The 16,818-nt window shown below is 40.5% G+C and overlaps 1 protein-coding gene across 1 annotated transcript; it reads left to right on the top strand.

Moving 5' to 3' along the window:
• Positions 1-8,464: 8,464 nt before the first annotated feature.
• LOC148054216 (endogenous retrovirus group K member 5 Gag polyprotein-like) lies at positions 8,465-10,420 on the top strand. Its single transcript, XM_087770646.1, has one exon. It carries the CDS (start codon positions 8,465-8,467, stop codon positions 9,992-9,994), a length of 1,530 nt encoding a protein of 509 aa, XP_087626772.1. The 3' UTR covers positions 9,995-10,420.
• Positions 10,421-16,818: the final 6,398 nt, after the last annotated feature.

Below are 16,818 nucleotides of genomic sequence, written 5' to 3' on the forward strand. Positions count from 1 at the left end.
ATTTTGTATCTAATGGTGAATTGCTCCAACTGCACGGAAAAGAACATGTTATAAAAAATGTGAGCAGGGGAAAGTTGTGTTGAAAGATGCCAAGATAATATACTTATTTTTTAGTTTAAAGATATATATTATGTTCCCAACAAAAACTACTGAGTTTCATACAGCTTTAAATATTTTACAAGGTCTGAAGCTTTCTTTGCTCTCATTTGAAAGAACTGTTAGGATACTACTCACAGTTTGCCCTGACCTCAGCCTGTAATTTGGAAGGTTTACTCCCAGGCACACCTGCAACTTTCCACTTCACACTCAGTCTCAACTATTTAGGAAGAATTGAGTGGTCAAAAAAATGGAAGGAGAGTCTCAGTCTATGCCAAAAATGGCATTACCTGTTTCCAAGTCACTGAGAAGTTAGAAAAAAAGTTCTTGAATGCTTACAAATCAATGTCCTAAAGGATAAACAAAGCAATATACTGTGTGGGGCTTGATACCTATCACACTAGGGAACACGATGATCATCAATGTAAGAACCAGTCCATAATGTATAGACTAGAAAGCTGTGTTATCACAGGGGGCTTCAATCTGAGAAACATATAAATAATGTCATGAAGTCTAAATGCAGGTAATATGGAGTATACTCTCTCCTAGTGTGAACAGAATGTATCCATGTTTTTATTTTTCCAACTTTTTAATATCCAAGTATCACTAATGAAATAGTGACAATAATTATTAATAACAGTAATTATTGGTAACAATTTTGTAACTCTAAAGACACTGCACAGATAAAGAAGACCTGGACATTGAAAGAAGAATTAGCAGTAGTTAAGTGGCAAGGAACTCTAATTTGATCAGATTTTTATATGTGAGCAGAAGAAAACTCAAGCTACTAATATACACGCATGTATTTATACATCTATCAGCATTTTTAAAAGGCTAATTTTATATTGCTAAAAATCAGTGAATCAGCTGCCTGGGAGAAAAATGTGAATGGTAGTAGAAAACATTTTAAGGATATCTTACTGGAATTCACAATCAAGAAAAATTTGAAAAACAAAGAATTTTTGGGGGAAAATGTGATGGCAGCAAGGATCTGTATGTACGTCTGTATCTATATACAAAACTATATATAGAAATGGAAGAAGCAGGAAACTGTCAGCAAGAAAAAGAAACTAAAATCCGTAAAGTGTAGAAAACTGGTAAAGGAATCAACAGCTCTAAGGATAAATCTATGGTTAGTAGGGACAAAGACAATAATGAGATTTTCCATACATTAGGAACAATGAATAGTTTCCTAATATTGGATATAGACCATGGCCACACAGATACGGTAGAATGTTAGTAAAAGGCAGCAGCATACAGTTATTATTTCTGGTCTGTATCTGCAGAGGAAAAAGGCAGATAATGTATATATTCCAGGAAGATAATTATACAACTTCCATTCCAAAACTATAAAAACATTAAGTCAGCAGGTCAAAGTAATTTGCATTTAAAAGTTTTAAAGAACTAGAGAGTTCAGAGTTATCTGAACCATAACTGTTGATTTTCAGTAACTGTTGGAACAATGGAAAAGTTCCAGAAAACTGGAAAAAAGCTAATGTTGAACATGTATTTAAAAGGTGAGCAGTCCAGATAATTACATATTTATAAACTTGAGATTGATTCTAACAAAATCAATCACTGATACAGGCCTCAATTAATATAGAATTTTTAAAATGTACTAAAATATGGCCAGTCAATAGAAACTTAATGAAAATAGAGCCTGACAACCCAACTGACTATTTTTTGGCTAAGACTCCAAAACTAGAGTATTGGTTCTAACACTTATGTAAGACAACTGACTCTGTACTGCACAGCATTTTGACTAACACACAACTAGGAGTATTGCAAAGATTAAGAACTGGTTAATTTGAACCATGTGATGTTCAATATGAATGAGATAATTTCTTTCCCTAATGACTGTTTACTGCTATTATCAGTTATCTGGAAGAAAAGGTAAAATCATCATTGTTAGAACCTGTAGATGACACAGTTTGGAGGACTAGTAAGCAATGAAAAAGATGGGTCACTGGTGCAGAATGGGGTCACTTAATAAAATGGATATACTCAAATAGTATGCAATTTAAGACAGCCAATTATAAAGCTCTATATCAAACTACATGACCACAATGGATACTTTCTCATCTTACAACCTATAAATCAAACCATCTAGTGAAAATCATCCTTTCAATTGCTGGGCGTGGGAAAGCTAATCAGCGTGAGTCAGATTCCAGCCATAGCCTTAGATTCCAAATTTTGGTATTATGCCATCTGACAGTTAATAAAAAAACCTGCAAATAGCAACACAGACTTGCAACTCTATTGCAACCTGATAGTAACAATAATACATACATAGCCCCCCGATCCTCAGTATCCCCCAAAAGGACAGAAACAATCTGCCTAGGTTCGGAGTCTTTGCAAGATTTAAGAGGCAAATATAACGGGTCATACAATTCCTTGTGCCTGAAGGTTGTTCCTGACATGGGGAAATAGGGAAATCTCTTCATGCTAGAAAAAATGATGAATTGTAAGAAGTTATGAAGGACAAGAAGCTTGAATCTAATGAGATGGCAGATGGAAAGTTTGCAAAGATGCTCACTTTGCATGCTTTATTGTTTACTATACAATTGGCGGGCTTGGTGGATGAGGGGAGAGCAATGGGTGTTTATCTCAATTTCAGTAAGGCTTTTGACACTGTGTCCCAAAACGTCCTTATAGACAAACTGATGAAGTACAGATGAGATAAGTGGACAGAGAGATGGACTGAAAACTGTCTGAACTGCCAGGCTCAAAGGGATGTCATCAGTGGCACAAAGTCCAGCTGGAAGCAAGTTACTTGACCCTAGGGATCAGTACTGGGACCAATACTGGAGTTAGTCCACTGAAAGGCCACAAAGACAATTAAGGGATTGGAGTGTCTGAATACAAGGAGAGGCTGAGAGAGTTGGGACTGTTCAGCCTGGAGAAGAGAAAGCTCAGGGGGATCTTATCAATGTGTAATAAATACCTGAGGGGGGGGTGGGACAGACTAAAGAAGATGGAGAAGATGGACAAGAGGCAGCAGGAAGAAATTGAAATACAGGAAATACCATTTAAACTGAAGAAAAAACTTTTTTACTGTGAGGGTGATTGAACACCAAAACAGGTTGCCCAGAGAGGTTGTGGAGTTTCCATCCTTGGCTATATTCAAAACCTGAATGGACCCAGTCCTGGGCAGCCTAGCTGACTCTGCTCTGAGCAGGGAGGTTGGACTAGACAATATTTAGAGGTCCCTTCCTACCTCATCTATTCAACGATTCTATGGTTTCATTCAGGTCATAAATTCCTCTAAACAGGCATCTTACTGTCTTGTAGTATTAAATAAAGCATAACATGACAAACTACAGAAAATTCCAGTGACTGATTCAAGTACACTCTGAACTGATCTAGAAGCTTTCTGTCATGTTTTCCTAGTGGGACACTTGGAAAAGGAGGGTCTTCTATTTTCTCTGATATGCTTTTTTCAAAAGCTGAAGAATTATTACCACCTGCAAAACATTAACTGAATAAACACCCAATAATTTAAAACATCTGCTTTTTGTGAGCAAATCTGAAAAAACAAACTAAAAGCTTTCTAATAAAAATGCTGTATATCAGCATAATCTTATCATAGAATCATAGAATCGTTAAGGTTGGAAAAGACCCTTAAGATCATCGAGTCCAACCGTTAACCTATCACTGCCAAGTCCACCACGAAACCATGTCCTCGAGCACCATGTCTACCCTTCTTTTAAATACCTCCAGGGATGGGGACTCAACCACTTCCCTGGGCAGCCTGTTCCAATGCCTGACTACCCTTTCGGTGAAGAAGTTTTTCCTAATATCCAACCTAAACCTCCCCTGGCGCAGCTTGAGGCCGTTTCTTCTCGTCCTATCGCTTGTCACTTGGGAGAAGAGACTGACCCCCACCTCACTACAACCTCCTTTCAGGTAGTTGTAGAGAGCAATAAGGTCTCCTCTCAGCCTCCTCTTCTCCAGACTAAACAACCCCAGCTCCCTCAGCCGCTCCTCATAAGACTTGTTCTCTAGACCCTAATCTTGAAACAATCTGACAAGTTGCCCAATTCTTTCATGGCTGGTGCCTTTTAAAACTACTCCCGTTGTGCAGCTGTTTGCTGAAATTCCTAAAGTCTGTTTTATCTTGCCAGCATTACTCTCCTTGCTCACAGTTCAAAGACATGCCATGCAGAGCACAGCATTTTTATGATGTTAATAATTATAAATGTTTATTATTTTATCTTGCCCTGAATATGCCAGACATTTCTCAGAAAATGTATCACAGAAACACATGGGCCTGCCTTTATCTCATTGATAGTCTGCATGCCTAACATGGCACATTTCCTTTTTGACATGATGGGTATTTGGTGGTACAGAAACAGCAGCTTCTAGCATTCGTGAAATCACTTCCCTTATCGTCTAGAAAACTCAGGACCAGTGCAGCCTCCTCCCATAAGCAATTACCATCTGGAAGCAGAACTACAGACTGGAGCAATACAATGAACAGTCATTTTGCGCCTTCACTGGGATGCAACAAGAGGTTGAAAAGCCCGTTCATTCCTCCCTCTCTAGCCCCTGGCAGGTGGCAAATCAGCACACCTGAATTACTATGTAACCGCAGTCTTACACTGAGGCTATGCTCGATTGCCACCATTTTTCTTCTGAAAAGCAGATATCCCTATTCACTTGCATAGCGAAACTACTCAAGCTTTATTATCATATTTCTATTAGGGCTTTTCTGCCTTTGACAGATGATATGCTGTCTTGCTCATACGTATGAAGAAGAAAACTTTTTTCAACTTGTTATTTTGGCCCTGATATAATCTTCTGGGCAATTTTTCACCGGCATCTTTTTCTTCTTCTCTAGAAAATACAAGCTATTGTCTTCTTTCCCCATCTCTAAGACACTTTAGGGCCCACAGCCCTATCTACTATTTCCCATTTTTACTGCGATATTGACTTCAGTATTCCATCAACTGCTTTCTCCTGAAATATCCTTGACACTTTGTCCTGGTTTCAGCTGGGATAGAGTTATAGTAGCTGGTATAGTGCTGTGTTTTGGATTTAGTATGAGAATAATGTTGATAACAAACTGATGTTTTAGTTGTTGCTAAGCAGTGTCAAGGACTTTTCAGCTTCCCATACCCTGCCAGCAAGGAGGTGCACAAGAAGCTGGGAGGGAGCATAGCCAGGACAGCTGACCCAGACTGGCCAAAGGGCTATTCCATACCATATGACATCATGCTCAGAATATAAACTGGGGGAGTTGGCCAGGGGGGTGTGATTGCTGCTCAGGGACGAGCTGGGCATCGGTCAGCAGGTGGTGAAGAGTTGCATCACTTGTTTTTCTTGGGTTTTGTTCCTCTCTCTCTTTTGTTGTTTTCCTTTTCATTACAATTTATTATTATTATTACTATTTTACTTTATTTCAGTTATTAAATTGTTCTTATGTCAACCCACGAGTTTTCTTACTTTTGCTCTTCCGATTCTCTCCCTCATCCCAGCGGGGGGGGGGGGGGGGGGGGCTTAGTTGCCAACTGGGGTTAAACCACGACACACTTGTAAGCAACACTTTAAAACAGTCTTCACTAGACTGCCTACAAAACCATGATAATTCAGTTTGTGGTTTGTTTATCATGCTGACCAGTGTCTCAGTGTTCCCTTTTACTTGTCTGATGGTAACTATCTAATGTCACTTGTTCTAGATTGTTAGATTTTTGACAACCATCTTTTGGGGACTGAATTTGTGCAATGACTAACATAGTGGACTCTTGGTCCATGAGTGAGGCTTATTGGCATTAAAGTAACGCTATTATTACTTTATAAGATAATGTGAGTAATTAGGTAATAATAGTTGTTATTATTAATATGAATAAATTTCTTTAAGATATTTATCTTGCTACAGTGTAAAACCTGACAATATCATAGAGTAATAAATCAAAATACAGACTTTCAGTAATAAACAAATGGGTTCTCCTCTATTCCTAGAATCCCTGAGAAATACTAGTTTTTACCACAAGGTGGTGCTTATGTGCCACTAAATAAAAACGACGACACAGTCCTTCAATTTCAGAAAAGTTCCCACATAGTAGGACAGAAAATAAAACAATCATTTACGATTCCTGCACTTTTTTTGAAAAGATGGCCTGAACTGTGAAGATAAGGAACCAATATCTTTCTTCCACAGCAGATGACTTTTCCAAATTTTTAAAACTGGGCTTTCATCTCATTTTACATGCAGACTGACAGTGAAAAAGGTTTTTAGTGCTGTCAAATATTAGTCCTTGCACAAAGCAATGAGAAATAATTTATAATTTAAAAAAAAAGTATTTTAATTTTTTACAGAAAAAGAACATGTAAGGTGGTGTAAGTATGGATTATTTAAGTTTGTATTGCTAAATACCTGACTAGATGCTCAGTTTTGATAACTGATTTTTACCATTTTGGTTTAATAAAATGTTTTTTTAAAGCCAAAAAGTTAAGATAAAAATATATTCTCAAAAATTAGCTCAAAGGGGCTCTGAAATTAAACTGTGAGGAGTCTGGATGTAAAATGCTTCTATAACGAAACCAATTTCTTTTAAACAACAACATTTTCATGTATGCAGTACCTTTCATCCCACAGGAACACAGAAATTATTTTAGATGCTTTGGTATCTAATATTTAGGATTTCAGAAGTTCTGTTTAGAAAGCTGATTTGGAGGGGTGGGAATTGTATCCTCTCCTTCTGTTATTAGTTGCTTGTAAATTCTTGAAAACTACCTGTCTTAGTCTGAAACTTTGCTTAGTCTGCCTTAAACAAGTGGTCTCATTCACTGGTTTCAAACAAAAGACTGAAGGCACAAGAGACCAGAAATTGCTCTTCTGTCATGTCTGTGCCTCCACAGATTTGCTGCTAGGTCAGAGCACCGCATCTCCAGAGATACCCAAACTTAGAAGCTATTCTGGTATCTAAAATTGCATGATGCATAGCAGTGCTATGGTCATCCCAGGTTTTCCTGGCCATATGCCCTAATTCTTGCACTGTAAGCATGTAGCCTTCACTGCAGACCTCTGTGTTTTGCTAAAGTTCTCTACTGGGTAAGTGCATTTAGTTGAGTTTATATATTGGATTGCAACTCTGTGATGAATCAGGCAGACTCCTCTCCAGTCTTGGTATGGTAGAGTCTTTCTGTATCTTTTCCTCCAGGATGAGACCATTATTCTGTGAACCTGAATTAATCTAAAGCTTTAAAAAAACCAGAATTACAAATAAAGGGAAACAAGCAATCCAGTATAGCTGAATAATTTCAGTATTCAAATTTGGATGCTCATTACACTAACTATCTGCTTTTTTGGCAGACCCTATCATCTTCACACTATTATGTATTGTCACACTACTGGACTAAAAAGTTAGCCAAAATTCAGGGCCCTGCTGGGTTGTTTCCATTAGGATCAGGAATGGGGAATCTGAGTCAGGTAGTCTCCTGATCTATTTACAGAAAAATGCAGCTGAGGTTCTGTTTTCCTGAAGATACCAAAACCAGCAATAGGTAGTGTTGTGGTTTAACCCCAGACAGCAACTAGAGAACCACACAGCTGCTCGCTCACTCCCCCCACCCCAGTGGGATGGGGGAGAGAATTGGAAGGGTGAAAGTCAGAAAACTCGTGGGTTGAGATAAGAACTCGTGGGTTGAGTTTAATAACTGAAGCAAAATAAAATAGAACAGCAGTAATAGTAATAATAATATAATAAAAATATACAAAGCAAGTGATACACTATACAATTGCTCACCACCCGCCAACCGATGCCCAGCAGGTCCCCGTGTGGGAATAAATGAGATAGTGTTTTACTTTGACGAGATGCAGCTGTGCCCTTGAGGCTTGTTACAAACAAGTTTGTGAAACTTAGAGGCAGCAAAATAAGGATGAGATTGGATACATCCCTGAAAGAGCAATTCGCGTGCACCAACTTGAAGAACCAATAAGTAACGCTGAAGAGACGCGTGGATGCAAGACAGTAACCAATGAAATAAGTTTTGCTTGCTCGTGAACACTAGATCATATTATAAAAGGGATAGATTGTAAAAATAAAGTGTCGTCTTCGCTTGTCTTCGCTTGTCTTCACTAGTCTTCACTTGTCTTTACTTGTCTTTGCCTAAACTCATATGCGGAGTCTGTGATTAATTGCCACAAATGGTGACCCCGACGTGATTCGGTCCTATGACATGATTCGGTCCTACGACGTGATACGGTCCTAAGAACCGCGGATGAGAGAGAGGCCGGTGGCAAGCCCAGCTGAACTTTATTGCAGCAGACCAGAGAGCTGAACTATATTGCAGCAGACCAGAGAGCTGCTTGTCCGGACAATTAATCGCCTCGGGAAAAAGAGGTGAGCAGCTGGGGACAGGGAAAATGGGGGCGCAAATGTCCTCGGAAGAAAAATCTATTTTGTGTATATTTTTGCGAATCCTTGCAAAAAGGGGCATAAATTATGATGAAGGCAAGGTTCGGTTGTTGTTAACTTGGTTGCGAAAAAACGGGCAACAAGCGAACGCGGTGACCGCGTTCCAGGTGGAGACTTGGGAGGAGGCAGGAAAAGTGTTATGGGAAGCGGCCACCAGGGGGGACAGTAATGCCACAAGTGTTTTGACGACATGGCGTTTACTGAAAGACTCTTTAGAACAATTAGAGTCGGACCGAAAGGCTGCAGCTTCTGCTACCACTCCGGAGCTAACCCCGCAGAGCACGCCAGAAACACCGACATCGGGTTCGTCCTCCGACATGCCCTTGCTCGCGGGTGCTCAGGCTGCACAACCCTCCACCCCCCCCGCGCCGCCACTACCCTCTGCGCCGCTTTCTCCTTCACCTGCTTCTGTGGCTTCAACACCTCTGCTAGACCTTCCGATCCCTGCAATCAGTACCCCTCCACTTCCCCGCCCGCCCCCGCCCCCTGCCGCGTCGGCACTCTTACCGCCTTTCTCTACTGCTTCTAATGCCGATACTCCACAAACCCATAATCAATTGCCGCCCGAGGAATGGGGGGCATCAGCCGCTGCTACGAGGTGGCAAAAGATTAAAAACCAAGCACTGCAAGCAGGGGAGACAGCTTTTTGTTCAGCGGTAGCGTGTCCCGTCATACGCAGCAATGGAAATGTCCCCGATGAGCATGAACCTTTTGGCTGTAATGTTTTAAAAGATCTACGACAAACAGTTGCCGCGCATGGACTGGGTTCTCCTTTTAAACAATCCCTGCTACAGGGAATATTTACAAATGAAATAGAACCATTTGATATATGCACGCTTACTAATCTTATATTGACCCCAATGCAAAAGGTGATCTTTGAAAGCACCTGGTGTACCGCCTGCCAAAACGCCACAATTATCAATATGCAGCGACAACAAGGCGACCCTTTACAAGGGGCAGGACTCCCCCACCTTATGGGGGATCCGCCGTTAAATCACCCAACGTTACAGGCACGATTACGGCCAGAGATATTAGCACAAGGCAGAGACCTTGCTTTACAGGCACTATTAAGAGTGCCGGATGCCGGAAGAGCAACAAAATCATTTACATTAATAAAGCAAGGGGCAGGAGAGGGATATATCTCATTCTTAGATTGTCTTAAAGAGGCTTTGGAAAAACAAGTCGAAAATGCAGAAGCAAGAGAGGTCCTACTCTTAAAATTAGCCTTTGAAAATGCGAATACGGACTGTAAAAAAGTGCTTTTGCCTCTAAAAAATCCCTCCTTAATGGACATGATAGAAGCTACCCAAAAGGTGGGGTCAATGTCCCATAATATGGAAACATTAGCTACAGCTTTTGCCGCCGCAATGAAAGTACAGAAATCATGTTTCTTCTGTGGAAAAACTGGACATTTTAAAAGAGATTGCCCACAACTAAGAAAAAGAGATATGACGAGCTCTAAACAGATATGGATTTGAAATAGCCCCTGAAAAGGTGCAAAAAACTGAGCCTTGGAAATATCTGGGCTGGAAAATCTTGCAACAGACAATTGAACCCCAATCGATACAGATTAAGCTGAACATCAAAACCCTAAATGACCTACAAAAGGTGTTAGGAACCATCAACTGTGTCCGGCCATATCTTGGACTGACAAATGAACAGCTAGCTCCTCTTTTTGAATTGCTAAAAGGAGATAACCACCTTGCATCTGCACGTCAGTTGACGTCTGACGCGCGACAGGCTCTGCAAGAATTCAATCAAGCAATACAAAACCGAAAAGCACACCGTTGCGTAGAAGATCAACCCCTGCAACTTTATGTATTCTACCACAGTTACCAAGCCTTAGGATTGTTAGGCCAATGGGTACCCACACTAACAGATCCATTGGTTGTTTTGGAATGGATTTTTCTGTCATACCAGCCCAAAAAGACAATTGTTACTCAATTAGAAATGCTAGCAGGTATTTTCTGCAAAGGGCAAAAGCGTGTGGTCCAATTAACAGGCACGGAAGTACAACATATTTATATACCATTGACAGGAATATCTGGAATGGTGCCAAGCAAATAGCCTCCCATTGCAAACAGCATTGGAAGGATTTCCAGGAAAGATAGATATACATTATCCTGCCCACAAACTCATCCAATTACATTCAGAAGTTCTGATCCAGAGAACACCATTATGTCAAAATTATCCCATAGACGGGCCCACTATCTTTACAGATGGCTCTGGAAAAACCGGAAAAGCTGCCCTTGTGTGGTTTGATAACGAACAATGGCAGGAAAAGGTGTATCATATACAAGGATCTCCACAAGTGGTAGAACTCTATGCAGTGGTACAAGTTTTTACTCTATGGACTAACCAGGCTATAAACCTCGTTTCTGACTCTTTATATGTTTGCAAAGTAGTTTGCAGATTAGAAAAAGCATGGCTTAAACATGTCCAGAATGAACACCTGTTTAGCCTGTTTAAACAGTTGTGGCTGTTAATTAATAATAGGCAGCATCCATATTTTGTGATGCACGTACAAAGTCATACTCAGTTACCTGGGTTCATAACAGAAGGAAATGCTAGGGCTGATCATTTAACAGCACCGTTTTGGTCACAACCTATACCGGAAAAAACACAACAAGCAAGGCTCTCTCATGCCTTTTTTCACCAAAACGCAAGGGCATTAAAACGACAATTTGATCTCTCGTGGGGAGAGGCAAAGGAAATTTTGCGTGCCTGCCCGGACTGTCAACAGTTTGCATCTATTCAGGCAACAGGGGTTAACCCACGGGGCCTACAGGCACTTCAGCTTTGGCAATCCGACGTCACCCGTATAATGGACTTTGGTCGCTTGAAGTATGTCCATGTTTCTATAGACACTTTTTCTGGAGCTGTATGGGCTACTGCGCACAGTGGGGAAAAAAGTAAAGATGTTATTAGACACTGGCTATCAGCCTTTGCTGCCCTTGGTGTACCTCACTGCATAAAGACAGATAATGGTCCCGGATATGTTAGTAGTAAATCTACACAATTTCTTAATCGATGGGGAATTCAACATAGCACTGGAATTCCTCATTCACCACAAGGCCAAGCCATAGTAGAACGTGCACATCGCACTCCAAAATCCATGTTGCAAAAACAAAAAGGGGGAATGCCAGGAGCCACTCCAGCAGACAGACTAAGTAAAGCCGTGTATGTGTTAAACTACCTGAACATGTCTGAAAATAATATTCCTGTTATTATCTCTCATTTTCTGTCTCTTCAATCAAAAGATTTAACAGCCACACCACAGAAGGCCCGAGTTTTTACAAAGTCGCTACAAACAGGTAAATGGGAAGGTCCTTTTGATCTACTAACCTGGGGCAGAGGGTATGCTTGTGTCTCAACAGATGTAGGACCTAAGTGGGTACCTGCAAGGTGCGTAAGACCGGCTCTTGCATCGGATAACAAGAACGAGCAGCAGAAGATACTGAACTCTGAGAAGACTGATGGGGAATGACTTATCAGATAACTCCGAATTAATCCATAAAGCAATCAAAGATTTGAAGTTAGCAAATTACAAGTGAGTGATGGATTTGGTTGGCTGAATCACTTACTAACAAGTTGGGGAATTGGCGGGTGGATAATGTCTCTAATCAAAATGGGTCTTTTGTTGTTACTAATATTTTGCGCTGTAATAATGATAGTTTCTTATCTAGTATCTTGGATATAGAAAATGCTACAGAATATGATTAAACAAGCTTTTGTGGTAGAAAAACAAAAAGGGGGAATTGTGGGAATAAATGAGATAGTGTTTTACTTTGACGAGATGCAGCTGTGCCCTTGAGGCTTGTTACAAACAAGTTTGTGAAACTTAGAGGCAGCAAAATAAGGATGAGATTGGATACATCCCTGAAAGAGCAATTTGCGTGCACCAACTTGAAGAACCAATAAGTAACGCTGAAGAGACGCGTGGATGCAAGACAGTAACCAATGAAATAAGTTTTGCTTGCTTGTGAACACTAGATCATATTATAAAAGGGATAGATTGTAAAAATAAAGTGTCTTCTTCGCTTGTCTTCGCTTGTCTTCGCCTAAACTCATACGTGGAGTCCGTGATTAATTGCCACATCCCTGAGCAGTGATCGCTGCCCCCTGGCCAACTCCCCCAGTTTATATACTGGGCATGACATCATACGGTATGGAATAGCCCTTTGGCCAGTCTGGGTCAGCTGTCATGGCTGTGCCCCCTCCCAGCTTCTTGTACACCGGGCCGAGCATGGGAAGCTGAAAAGTCCTTGACTAGTGTAAGCACTACTTAGCAACAACTAAAACATCAGTGTGTTATCAACCTTATTCTCATCCTAAATCCAAAACACAGCACTATACCAGCTACTAAGAAGAAAACTAACTCTATACAAGCTGAAACCAGAACAGGTAGATTCTTCAGATAGAAATTGGCCAATCCATTACCCTGGCAAGTTTTGTGTTCAGGAACTGCTATCTCTCTTCTTAGGTTCACATTCACAATTGTTTTGCCTCCAATATAAGTACATACTATGTTTGTTCTAAAAGTTTTGCCATTAGAAGCTACTTTGACTTGCTGCTGAAGGTGACCAACAGCCAGAGACAGTAAATCCTGCCCTAGGCCTGGGGAAAAGCAGGGCATCACCTCCATTTCCTTTACCTGCCTCACCATGCACATACAATGAGTATGGATATAGTATTTTCACCCAGGGCGCTGGCAGCTGGACCACATTTGATCATAGAATAGAATCACAGAATCATAGAATCGTTAAGGTTGGAAAAGACCCTTAAGATCATCGAGTCCAACCGTTAACCTAGCACTGCCAAGTCCACCACTAAACCACATCCTTAAGCACCACATCTACCCGTCTTTTAAATACCTCCAGGGATGGAGACTCAACCACATCCCTGGGTAGCCTGTTCCAGTGCCTGACTACCCTTTCGGTGAAGAAGTTTTTCCCAATATCCAACTTAAACTTCCCTGGTGCAGCTTGAGCCCATTTCCTCTCGTCCTATCCCTTGTTACTTGGGATAAGAGACCGACCCCCACCTTGCTACAACCTCTTTTCAGGTAGTTGTAGAGAGCAATAAGGTCTCCCCTCAGCCTCCTCTTCTCCAGACTAAACAACCCCAGCTCCCTCAGCCGCTCCTCGTAAGACTTGTTCTCTAGACCCTTCACCAGCTTCGTTGCCCTTCTTTGGACACGCTCTAGTACCTCAAGGTCCTTCTTGTAGTGAGGGGCCCAAAACTGAACACAGTACTCGAGGTGTGGCCTATACAGGAAAAAATAAGAAAAGAAAAATATCCTCAAACAACTCAAATGTGCTATCTCAATCTGTGGTAGGGCAGCAGAAAACTACAGAGATAGATAGCACTGTTTTGCTTCGTATCCCCACTGCTTGGTTACCAACTGAGTAGGCAGCTATACCATTGAGAGGAATTGGGCATTACGTGGCAGAAGACTCAAATCTCTGAGCTGCTATTGTGGTTTAACCCCAGCCAGCAACTAAGCACCACACAGCCGCTCGCTCACTGCCCCCTTCCCAGTGGGATGGGGGAGAGAATTGGAAGGGTAAAAGCGGAAAACTCATGGCTTGAGATAAGAACAGTTTAATAAATGAAGTAAAATGAAATAGAATAGTAGCAATAGTAATAATAATAATAATAATGTAATAATAATACAATAATAACATACAAAGCAAGTAATACACAATACAATTGCTTACCACCCTGCTGACCGATGCCTAGCTCGTCCTCAAGCAGCGATCACTGCCCCCTGGCCAACTCCCCCCAGTTTATATATTGAGCATGATGTCATATGGTATGGAATAGCCCTTTGGCCAGTCTGGGTCAACTGTCTTGGCTGTGCCCCCTCCCAGTTTCTTGTGCACCTGGCAGAGCATGGGAAGCTGAAAAGACCTTGACTAGTATAAACACTACTTAGCAACAAACAAAACATCAGCGTGTTATCAACATTATTCTCATCCTAAATCCAAAACACAGCACTATACCAGCTACTAGGAAGAAAATTAACTCTATCCCAGCTGAAACCAGGACAGTATCCACCCCTTATTCCATACCATTTATGTCATGCTCAGGTCCCACACTATCCAATACATCCTCATTAGCCACCACCCCCCTTCCCATCCTTTGATACAATATACAGGTATCATTCCCTTAGTCTATGGACCACCCCTGTGAAACGTCCACAAAATGTCCACAAATGTCCACAAAATGTCCATTGAGTTCATTTAGTCCATGACTTTGGGCTCCATCTGCAATGGTGGTCACTCAGGACAGGAGAGGTGGTGTGTTGCATGGAGTTACTGGGCACCAAAGCCAGCTCAGGTCGGGTCACTGCTGCACTTGAGAGTTTTTGAGAAAAGGTTGTCATGGCAAAGGAGTTAAAGGAATTAAAAAAAAAATCTCTAAGAAAAAGCTGAATACTTATGAAACACTGGTAACATATGCATACATATGTTCAAGGATTTCTTTTAAAGATCATTGTTGTATGTGCATCATCTTTTACACAATACTTCAGTACTGAAAAACACTGCATATTGAAGAAATAGGTTAATTCTCTAACCTAATACATAAGATGTTTTCTTCAGAGGTAAGAAAGCTGAACATGGAGTTAAAAGAGAGAAAGGACTAGTTAATCAGGACAGGCAAAGTTACAGGTTTTTCTGGAATTCTAACTTGAGCTCAGACAAAATGGATTAACCTTTTAAAAAACAAACAGAAAGCTTGATGCGAGAGATTTCTTTGAGGAGAAAAGGATTTTCAGAGAAGTCGTGCTTGGGGAGAAAATGAAACAAAACTAATTCTAAGAAAAGTTTGAAAGCTGAGAAAAGAAAACCTGCCTATTCTAATAATGTTAAGTGCTGCCAGTGGGAATGTTAATTTTCTTTTGGTTATAAAATTTGGATCAGACTGGAAAATGAAGTGCTTGAATTTTAAGGACTGAGTCAATCTTTAGAATATTTTCTGCTGTTATGCTCTCCCCGTAATTCTTTCTCTAACTTTATCCCAAGTAGTCTTCACATGCATGCATTGCATTCTAAGTCATTAAGGGTTTTTTTCCACCTTGTTTTGAATGGACCAAGGACCTGCTCCAATAGGGCAACTGCTGTATTCTAAATCAGTAGTTCTCAAACTATTGTTTGCAGTCATCCACATTTGCTTGTCACATGGTGCTGGCTGTAACCTTGTAAACAGAAATAAAAGACACTAAAAAGATGTATTAAATACTTTCCCATGACACGGTCTCAGCAAATAAAACTGATGTGACCATGCAGTGCTGTAAGAGAACTGGGAGTGTTCTTTGACAAATCTTGGATGCTGGATGTGATTTTGTGCACTTGTAAAAATTCAGAAGCCTACCACTGCTTCTCTGGAACATCAGAACTACTTACCACAGTGAAATCTGTTATGAGAATAACGGTAAAGAGCAGTGAAACCAAAGAGAGGAAAGCAAAATAAAACCAATAAACTTCAGGAAGGTAGATTCCAGTAAACTCAGGGAAATGTTAGTTAAGAATTTATGGGAGGCAAGTTCATGGGGAAAAGGCGTTAGAGAGATCTGGCAATTCCTCAAAGAAATGGTATTGAGGCACAAGTACAAACTGGCCCAGTGCAGAGGAAGGATGGAAAATGTAGAAAGAGACCAATATAGCTAAGTCATGAGCTTATTATTAGCCCCAAACACAGGAAGAGAGCACAGAGAAAGTGGAAATTAGGTTAGACTGCTAGGGAGAAGTATTTTTCAGAAGACACAAAACTCAGGCCAAGGTACAAAGCTGCAATTAGCAAGGAAGACCAAGAGTAACAAGAAAGAAATATTTAAGTAATAATTACATTAGTAGCAATAAGAAGAGAGAGGATAATAGAGCTTTGCTCCATATGAGAGATGAAAAGTTACAGGGCATAAGAATTCACTAAAGATCATTTGTGAACAGGAAGCTAACACAATTAAGTGAGAAAACATATGACTTTAGCTTAAAATAAGGGAAGAACAAGCTAGACAATTTTTAAATATGTTATAAATAAAAGCAGCTTAAAATAATTTTCATATCAGTTTGACCCACTATCAAAATGTACTTAGCAAAATGCCTGATATAACCTCATGGCATAAGCAATTCTCTAAGTACCTGTGAGAGAAGCAAGACCCTACAGAGGGAAAACGCAGTACACAACTTTAAGGGGAGAGGAGGGAGATGGAAAGAAGAATTAAATTTTCAGTTACTGGAAAAATCCCACTGACAGATAAACAACTTGCAAATACGTTGTCAAGAATAAATCATGTCAA

Source organism: Nipponia nippon, unplaced genomic scaffold (assembly GCF_047370975.1).
Source record: "Nipponia nippon isolate SJK-2023a ecotype South Korea unplaced genomic scaffold, ASM4737097v1 scaffold_33, whole genome shotgun sequence".
Lineage (NCBI taxonomy): Eukaryota > Metazoa > Chordata > Aves > Pelecaniformes > Threskiornithidae > Nipponia > Nipponia nippon.

Bases quoted from the DNA above. Each gene is read 5' to 3' on its own strand.
- LOC148054216 (XM_087770646.1), top strand. From the start codon at position 8,465: ATGGGGGCGCAAATGTCCTCGGAAGAAAAATCTATTTTGTGTATATTT.